Source organism: Paramormyrops kingsleyae, chromosome 2 (genome assembly GCF_048594095.1).
Source record: "Paramormyrops kingsleyae isolate MSU_618 chromosome 2, PKINGS_0.4, whole genome shotgun sequence".
NCBI classification, from domain to species: Eukaryota; Metazoa; Chordata; class Actinopteri; order Osteoglossiformes; family Mormyridae; genus Paramormyrops; species Paramormyrops kingsleyae.
The window spans coordinates 23,619,834-23,629,964 of NC_132798.1; the positions used below are offsets into that span (position 1 = coordinate 23,619,834).

Genomic DNA, 10,131 nt, shown 5'->3' on the forward strand with positions numbered 1-10,131 from the left:
GTTCCGCATTTTTCTTGCACAAGAGCAGGGAGTCACTGCCTTGTAAACTGTGCAATGAAGAAACTGAAATAGTTGTCTGAGATAGTTGTCTGAGAGCTCTCTCCACTCAAATTATATAAATAAATAAATAAACAAACAAACAAACCTACAACCTAAGATCTAACACTGAATGCACCAAAATATACTTTAAATAAACTAATTTTAAGAACGTTGTTAAGTATTTAATATGTATATTAGCATCCCATCCAGGGTGTTCCCTATGAGAACCTATACTGGACAAGTGAATGAAGACAGATGGACAAGAGGAATGGATGTATCACAGTTAAGGCATAGACCTTATGTTTCTGTTTAAATTTTTGTGGTTTCATGGTTGGTTCAGCCCCCCTGTGTCAAATGTATGAGGAAAATATTCAAATTCTGTTGGCAGAAAACAATGTGAAATATGTGCGTGATTCTTAAGGCTTTTTCCCCCCTCTAACCATTAAGTGGAGGGAACAGCAGCGGTGACTCATGCCAACCGCGGTTAAACAGTGACATATCTTCCCAAACTCACACTCCTCTTAATTTGTTAAAACAGGCAACATTCCTTAGGATTTGCCTCTTCCAGGCTATCTGACCTGCAGATGCAAGGAAGGTCTCCCTCTCCGCACCCAGAAACTCGTTATTCTCCAGGAGCTCCTGGTTTCTGGAGTCCTGCCCTGGCAGGTCTGAGATCTGCCTCCTGTCCTATGAGTACTAAAAGCATCTGTTTTTCAGGGCTGGTTAGCCCACTTTGCCCCATGAGTAAGTCCCATTCAAACCTGGGTAGAAGTAAAGAAAATCAGTCATAAATTTAAGGTCAGAGTCAATATTGAATGTAAAGAAGGCAGACTATCTGGTTTGAGCTTTACTGTGTGACCCAGTATAATGCAAATGAAAATCGAACAGCTGATCAATCAAAATGAAACACTCGTGGCAACAGTGAATCTGTATGAGATAACGTGGGACTCTTACACCCTTTAAAGTTAATATTACAGGAAGTTATATACCTATACTGTAGCTATATATGTATCTGAAGGTATGCAGGCTCTCCATAATTAAGTAATGAAATCCCTAAAAAAAAGGTCAGGTGTATAAAAACTGTTCGTTACAAAGTTTCACATGTGCTTACTTATCCATAAAAAATATCTCTAAATATATCATGTACATTTCTGGACCCCCACAACCCTAAACAGGATAAGCAAGTTCAAAAAATGGATGGATGGATGCATGGAATATCAAGTAAATCAAGGCGACGTTTTAAATCAGTGACCTACTGATTTATTGCATAGATATGGTCTGGATGGGAGACGCCTTAACCTGTTTTCATGCCACCGTAAACCTTTTTCAAGCTCAAGACAGACAGTGTCCTCATAAAATTACAATCTGTGAAGGAAAAGCCATGAGATGAGCAAGTGCATCCCGTATAACCACAAACATGACATCATCCTGTCTCCACCTCATACCGTCTTGCCACAAACTTACAGACCAACACATTCAAAAACATTTGCTATGACAATCATTCTATCTGAGAAGATTAGTAAGCAAGCTTCAAAAGAACATTTTTGTTTATGTTTAATGTTCAGGCCAGGTTGTGATAGAGCACCACACACACTGCTCACATTAGTACGACTGCCAAGCACAAAGCCTTATCAAGGTCGAGACAAAGGATGTTCTGTTATAAACTGTACTGCCACACGGCTGAATTTTCAGTCGTCTTTCTACCTATCTCTGCTATTTCCTAGCAGATTGTTCTGATCCCTAATTCTATGCTGCAGCTTTTTAATCATGTTCATAGGCATGAATATGTAAATGTACACAGACAAATATACCCAACTTCACTGAAGGGACGCATTTCCAAATCCCGCTCCATCATAACTGTTATTCAAATCAGTCACGCCAAGCTAAGATGATTATCATAAAGGTGAAATATATAACATAAATACAAAATGTATCCTTACACATATACATAACACTTCATGTATGCACATTACACATTCTGTACGGAATGAGGATAATGCAAAAGTATGGTAGGGTGTTTTTTAGAATGTTGAGCATGTGTCTTTGGCATATTCTGCTCATTTTCAAACTGCTTATACTGGTCAAGGTTGCAGTGAACTTCAGCATATTGCAGACAGCATAGGGCGCCGCTTTGAAGGGACTCCAGTGCATTGCAGGGCACATACCTGCACGCATAAGGAGAACATGCAAAGGCCACACACACAGGCCATATCTGGGACTCGAACCATAAACCCAGGAGGCTTGCAGCAACACTGCTACCCAATGAGCAACCCTGATGTTCATAAAACATATTATAACTATCCATTCACCCACCCACCTGTTTTCCATAGCTGAATATCCAGTGCAGGGTTTGGCTGAGCCTTTACCACTGGGAACAAATTAGAGAACATCTTGGATGGGATATTAGTCTACTGCAGGACACAAAGACTAAGGGCACATGACACCTACAATCCACCATGCTTTCTGTGGGCAATCCTGCATTACAGATGGCAGTTCACTTACATTAAGCTCCTTCAGGATTTTTAGGTTTCAGAATAATGGGCTCTAGTTGATGGCCAGTCATTGGAAATTGTTTCTAGTTCGTGAATTTGCCTCACTGACAGTTAAACCACCCACACAATTGGGAAATCATGACTAAATCTCATTATCATTTGTTATTTTGTGTGCTTTGATTATGAGTATGGATAGAGGCAGGGGCGTTGCTAGAGATTTTGGGCCCCATGAAAGCATATCATATTAGGCCCCCCAGTCCAAACCAATCCAGCTTTTTCCTAATTTTTTAGGGCCCCTGTCGCTCAGCTCAGTGAGATCTATTCACATGTGTGAACAATGAATCACGCCAGTTAGAGTGCATTGTGTTATTTTTCAGAAGACATCCTGCGTTAAAAATCTAAAAAAACAGGGTTTGCTGCTTTAGTTTCCCTGAAAGAGATGCAAATTAGTCAAATCAAGGGAACAAGTCAGTGATTTACATTTTCTTTGTATCGACACTGAGAAATAATGAGGTGGTATAAATGATAATAGTAATAACATTAATAGGTAACACTTTACATTAACTGCACCATCATAACGCATTCATAAGCAGCATGTAAGTATACCTTAACATGTCTCAAAGCACTGCTTTCAAAGTACAAGATATGAGACCTGTAATATACATTAATAACAAACATAATCATATAATCATGAAGGTTTTTTTTTATGAATGTATATTAAAGATGTGCACTAAATACATTATATGGGCATTTTGAAGGTGCAGTTAATCATTACATAATAATAATAATTATTATTATTATTATTATTATTACTATTACTATTATCTTTATTATATATATGGTTTATAATGCACCAGGTAAAATATTCTTCTGTCAATGGTAACGCAATGATTTTTTAAATAGAATAAACTACAGGGTCGGATGTGGACATCTTGGATAATGACAGACTTATTGATCTCACTGCGTTGCAGTTCCTCATGTTCTTAGCCATAACCGTGGGATGCTGGGCTCATTTTCTATTACATCCACGTCGAAGGTGCTTAAACATGGAGCCGATGAATCTGGCAAATGTGTATGTTCCAGTCCTGTATGATTGTGGCTATTTCAGGTAAGCAGTGAAACAACTTGTTAAAACTGGCAACAAAACCATTCCGGGGTAAGGGGTGTGTGTGTATGAGAGAATTTCTGAAGAAATTAAGTGGGCTAACAAACGTGAGGTGAATTAAGCGTCCAAAAGTTCATAAACTTGTAAATGAAACAAATGCAGAATGCAGGTTCAATAAAGAATATGTGTGAAGAAATTGAACCGGCCATGATTCCTAGTCCAGTCATTGACATGCTCAATAATCATTCAGAGAATTTTGGCATTGGTTCACACGGTAAACAGAAACATTTTTTTTTCCTGACAGAGATGCCACTAACACACAAGTGGTTATTTCCCAGCATAACAGGCTCCGCTGCACCCATGAGAATGAAACTGGGGCACGTGTTACCAGCAGGAGTGTCTAACTACAGCCAAATACTTCAGCATGCCTCCTGGGTAGGAGCACTTTCTGCTCTCTGCCTCTGACGTGGGGAGATGCGCAGGGGGGGAACCAGGGAGCAGGAGGAGACGGGGACTTGGCCAAGAGTCGCATCTGCGAATATCATCCTTCAGCTAAATGAGCTGGAAAAAAGGTTTTGGGTTTGAATTAATGTTGTCAGCCCCAAAGTCCTCGCATTAAAGACCACAAGACTTATCCTTAAAAGGTGTAATGCATCATGCTCAAAAGGTCTGTGTTGCAGTTCTGTGAAAAATCAGACAACCAGGTTGGTGTGTGTGTGCTGAGGTTAGAGGCAATATGTTGTTTTTTTTAAGATTCACATCACTTTGATCTCAACTAAAAATTAAAATCCATCGAGAAACTTCACATATTGCAAGACACAAATATTGTTTTTGCGTGTCGGAGATTAGGTCACTGTGCGGAAATGGTTTTTGGTGTATGTGTTTAAATTTAGCTTTCTTCTGTACCAGAGCACTGACTGCTAAGTTAAGACGGTAAGATGAAGGGCCACTTTGTGTAGGGGGGGGGGGGGGGGGGGTTTGAATTAAACACAAGCTCGCAGACATGATTCTCTTGAGGTCAGTCATTTCATTGTGGGAATTACCACAAAATGGTTGTGTAAATGGTATACCATGTGTGTGTAGGGGGGGGGGGGGGGGTAGGGAACCACTCAAAAGGTTTCATTTATTTAAAAAACTGGTACTTTATTAAATAAATAAATACTTCACTTTGTCCATAATAAGTTACTTTTCTTGTGTATCACAGAAAGTATTCCTCCGATTATGCAACGCCCAGCCCCAGACACGGCCAGGCAGTACGCATTGCAACAGTGTCCGCATGTCCAGGAGGGGACGTCCCTCCCCAGCACGACGAGATCGGCCCTGTAAGCTGTACAGGTGCTCTGCAGAGATGCTCCACTACTCGCTGTCCACAAGTCCAACTCTGGTGGGTCAGATTTCATAATCCCATTTTTATTCCTCGTTAAAATGCCAGTCTGGAGCCAGCCCAGGATTGGCCTTCATCCTCATGCTCTTCCCCTTGCACTTTTCGTACCTCAGTCACATGACTTTGCATTTTCCATACTGATAACACACAGCTAAGTCCACCGTCACTTTCTTTACAAGCACTTTCTGGATTGCCTAAAGCATTCCCTTTCACAGACATTAATTCAGCAGGAGAACGTACGAGCCATATTCCTTCCTGTGTTGTATGTCCGGATGCCGTAAATGTTCTTTCACAGTTCCATCTCTGTAGATGAGTTTTCATGGCACACTTTCTCCCATCTCATTTGTCTGCGCTCGCGTTGGTCCTTCGGGCTAAATCTTCCCCCACTGCGCAGTTCAGTTGCATCTCTGCAGGAGCATGTTCAAGGCGTAATCCAGGCGGCCGCGCAGCTCCGCCGAGCAGCCGTGGGTCAGAAGGGTGCTCAGGCGGAACGTGGTGGAGACACGCTCTTTATTGATGTAAGTCAGCAGGTAGTCCCCTTGCCAGTGGCACATGATGACCTTGGTGTGGTCGTGGTAGAAGTTCACCTGTTAATTAAAATATGCACCGTCAAGATAACATTCGGCTGGGAGGCCGCACACCTCAGTTTTTGAATATCAGGCCTGCAAGACAATTAATTGGTTCTCCTGTGCACTGTCAGCAAGGACAGACAAGGTGCACCCGGGTGGGGTCAGTAGTAATGTCTAGTCTTCACAGGTCATACATCAGAGTTACGGATAAGGGAATTAAAGCCCATAGCTACCTGGAAAGTGCCATCATTGAAGAGCATCATCAAAGCGCGATCGGACTTGAGCCACTGCAGCAGGTAGAGCCTGGGAAGGGAGACGTCTGTCGTGCTGGTCATATCACCACCCTGATTTCAAGGGGAGAGAACAAACGTCAGGATGTTCCCCACAAATGGTAAGCATAAGGTAACAGGAGGTAACAGAAGGGTCAGTGTGAAACAGGGAGACTTACGTCCATCAGGTTTTCCTCCATGTAGTGGGCAAAGTACTTGAGGATAGTGACCTGGCTCTTAAGTGTCTCTGGGGCATCAGAACAGGAAAAGACAGAGCACTGGCCGAGCTCAGCGTAGTAGTGGATGGTCCTTGGGGAGCAAAGACAAAATGGAGGGGAGAGCAGGAGGTCAGCCTTAAATGTCACATTGTACATGGTAATATCTAGGACATGCCAAGTCATTCAGCCACTAGGCACACAACTGGATTTCTCGTCCCACGTATGACCAAATAATTTCAGCTAAATGGTGAAGTAATACACGCACTAGGAAAAATACAGGATTTACAAAATCTGAGACTGTAGCCGTTTCCTGAAGCATTAGCAGCAGAAGAGAACAGAACGGCTGACAGGGTGACCTACTTGTTGTCAGCCAGAAGGCTCATGTGTGTGCCGTTGTTGAAGAGCACGCCCACAGCCTGGTCTGACATCTGGTAGCCAAAGCCATACTTGTTGGAGTAGTCTACCCACTTTGTGACCCACTGGAAGTTGCTGCTGAAGGTGTCTTTTGGCATATCATCAGCTGGAAAAGCATAATAATACAGGAAATGAGTACAGCCATCCCAGATTTAAAGGGACTCGAGATTAAGGATAGCCCTTTGCTACAAGTACAGAAGGAATTTCAATCATTAAAACAAAAACATTTATCCAAGATGATATCTATAAATTGCAAGTATGGTCATATAACTGGACCTCTTACCTTCTGGCATGTTTTCAAGACAACTTCTCAGGACGTTGGCCACAGAATCAGCCACGCTACCCATGGTGCCGTCTTCCAAGCCTGAAATCAAAGGACATCTCAGTCAATCTTTCTCAAATGCACACAGGCAACCAGCCAAACACTGATACAAATGGCCAGACCATACAGAGAAATCCCTTCCAACTTACATTCACTGCTGCTGCTGCAACTGCCAAGGCTGCCCCTCACAATCATGCGAATTGTGTCTCGGATTTGTGGTGCGTTTTCCGTTGCTGTGGCAACAGGCTGAGTGGTGACAGGCACAGGAGACTTCCCGTCCTGGAAGGAAGGACAGAGAGGAAAATGGTGAGAAAGATGGGATCAGTCTGTTCCATCATGTTACTGTAGATTGCCACACTACCCCCCCCCCCCCCCCCATTACAGCTCATTTGTGTTTCTCACCTCTTGGCGCTTCTGGCTAATGGCAGTTTTCTTCAGGTCATGACGTAGCTTGTAGATCTCTTCTTCCTCTTTGGTCAGCTTACCTGTTTGAGGCAGGTCAAAGCAACACGTTATAGGCCGAACTAGCCAACTGCAGCAACTGTAGACCAGCACCGTGTACCAGCCGTAGCCGCAATCGGTGAAAAAAATCCAGAAAACGCCGTTGGCAGTGTCTCAGTGGTTACAATTTTAGAAAGAGAGGATTCCTGTGGTGAGGATTCAGACACTCACTTATATTGTCGTAGTACTTCGCCTTCTCCTTCTCCTTCTTGCCTCCGAACAGGGCGGCGGCTGCCCGCTTAAAGAAATTCTTGGCAGGACTGGACAAGTGGAAATCGGGGACCGTGTGGCAAGAGCTGGACGGCAGACGCTCGGGTGTGAAGCCCTGCAAGAGGCCGTCAGAAACTTGTCAAGTGTGACCGTCACGCTGGCGATTACTCCACCCGAGTGCTGATGAGGTGAACACACGGACACGGCCGCAAGGCACACACACACATACCTGGGTGAAAAATTCATGCTGCAGAATGGCTTCGAGGCTGGGCCGGTCCTCTGGGCTCTTAGATAGCATGTTAGCAATGAGCTGCTTGGCCGTGAAGGACAGTGAAGAGGGCAGGGTGTATCTGGCTTCCCGAATACACCTGTACGTCTCCTTTAGGTTGGTGGTCTCAAATGGAGGCCTCCCAAGGAGCATTGTGTACCTGCAGAGAGACACAGGCCGTTCGTCCGATTCCAACTGTAACATTCCCAGAAGCCGACACAATGACACTTCTGTCCACCATTCCCTCTGCGGCATTACTTCTATAGGTAGCGTAAATTTAGGAAATCATGCCAACTCCAAGCTAAATGAACTGAACTAACTGAAAAGTCACAACTCAAAATTTAAACAAGGGAATAACATTATTATCTGTTTAGTAAGATGTAGGATGGCGTTAATACTCACATGACGCAGCCCAGAGCCCAGATGTCGGACTCGCATCCGTGTCCTTGCTTGTTCAACACTTCAGGAGAGAGGTAGTTGGGTGTCCCGCAGATGGTCTTGCGGCGGTCGCCCAAGGGCTCCAGCTTGGCCGCCAGCCCAAAATCCCCCACCTTCAACTCCATTGTCTCATTGATGAAAAAGTTACCTGTGAAAATGTGAACAAATGAGTCCCTATAAACCACTTTCATTCATCTACATGTGAAAACAGCAAAACAATGGAAAAATTAAATTACTCATCAGTAAGGAAGTAGTTGTAGAAATGCATCATGTACCTAGTTTAAGATCTCTGTGAAGAATCTCTTGGTCATGCAGGTACTTCATCCCTGATACGATCTGCCGCAAGAAGTATCTCACCTCGGGCTCCGTGAGTATTTTTCTGGCTTTCAGGATGTGAGCCAAGGACTAGGAGGGATCAAAATACAGCAACTGAGGATATTTGGACATCCGGAGAGTCGGTCGATTCTGATACCGAGTCAATATAATCTGTGCCACATTTGCTGTACTACCGATTACGAACTGGACTGATTAAGGTCTGTCATTTAAAATGTATTGCATTTTTGTCGATAGAAAACAACTCATTCAAAAAAGGAATGAGCGAAAAATGAGGGGTAAAAACCATGCTAAAATCTAAAGCTTTTACTGAGGAGCCCACTCACCCGTCTGCTGCAGTATTCCAACAGAATATAGATGTTTTCTTTATCCTCGAAGTGGTGGTAGAAGTGGACGATGTGTTTGTGCCGGAGAGCTCTATGAAGGTCAATTTCACGGTCAATCTGCCAAAGAAAGCGATCTATCATTAATTGACTTATCACTGGCTAAAGCAACGACACCCAGATATAACACACCAAAACCAACATGCAGCGGCTGGTACCTTTTCCCGTTGGTGCGGCTTGGAGACACGCGCGTGAGGGATGATCTTTGCAGCATATATTCTGTTGGTGGTCAGGTCGGTCAGCTCGTAGCATTTGGCAAAACCTCCCTAAAAATCGGACAGATAACACGCCACGGTTATGTTGATTATCGCTGTTTTATGAAATGCGATGTTTAGAACTCAGCAGGTTGATCATATTTGTTAACTCGTGCTCTTGTCAACGATTCAGGTCTTTAAAGCGTACTTGTCTTAATACAATACAATAAAAACACAATTAAAGTGTTTGCCATCTTTGTAAAAGGCGTTCTTTTCTGACGAAACACGAGATTTTGTATGTTCCATTGTGTGCATTTATTTCCAGGGCAATTTACCTTTCCCAGAACTTTTCCACGGCAGTACCGTCTCCCTGTCACGGAATCCGTGATGATCCTCGACATCTCAGCTTGGACGTGGCCAGGGTCCTCCGCTTTCTTTCTCTTAAACTCACTGGATTTATTCAGGGACTGCTCACACATTTTGTTGTTCGTCGCTGTCTGATAATTGGTATTCCTCAGTACATCCATCCCCAAGGATTCCCGTAGAGCAGACTCCGAAACCGTGCGGAGAAGGTGCGCTCGCGTCTTTTATACGGCCGCGTCCGGCCCCTTTGTCTGGCTGTGTGACGTCAGCTCCTCCGAGGGATTCGCTCTTTCTGCGTCTCTGAATGAAAACGCACGTAGTGCTAGTGCATACAGAGAAACATGAGAAACACTAAACATGCAGCCAAGGGGTACTGTTGAATACAAAAACTACGTACTAAAATAAGTATAAAGAATATAAATAATTAATAGTTAATATATGACACCCGTGAAGCCAGGTTATGCCTCATTTGCTATAATAATAATAATAATACGTTATATCTGTATATCACAAAGAAATATTACATTTAAATAAGTTCTGACATAGTGTGATCGGTTCCTAATTATGGTTTGTAAATTTGAAGAAAGCAGACAAGCGCAAAATTGTATGAGGGACACGCCGCCGTGTGG

At 43.4% G+C, this 10,131-nt stretch overlaps 1 protein-coding gene across 1 annotated transcript; it reads right to left on the reverse strand.

The window, feature by feature from the left end:
* Nucleotides 1-4,753: 4,753 nt before the first annotated feature.
* Nucleotides 4,754-9,716, reverse strand: plk2b (polo-like kinase 2b (Drosophila)). Its single transcript, XM_023803141.2, has 14 exons — nucleotides 9,475-9,716; nucleotides 9,104-9,211; nucleotides 8,889-9,005; nucleotides 8,505-8,634; nucleotides 8,194-8,377; nucleotides 7,753-7,951; nucleotides 7,485-7,638; nucleotides 7,215-7,297; nucleotides 6,962-7,091; nucleotides 6,774-6,854; nucleotides 6,437-6,596; nucleotides 6,038-6,167; nucleotides 5,823-5,933; nucleotides 4,754-5,607 (listed from the first exon to the last, which is right to left on the reverse strand). Exons 1-14 carry the CDS (start codon nucleotides 9,664-9,666, stop codon nucleotides 5,416-5,418), a joined length of 1,971 nt encoding a protein of 656 aa, XP_023658909.2. The 5' UTR covers nucleotides 9,667-9,716; the 3' UTR covers nucleotides 4,754-5,415.
* Nucleotides 9,717-10,131: the final 415 nt, after the last annotated feature.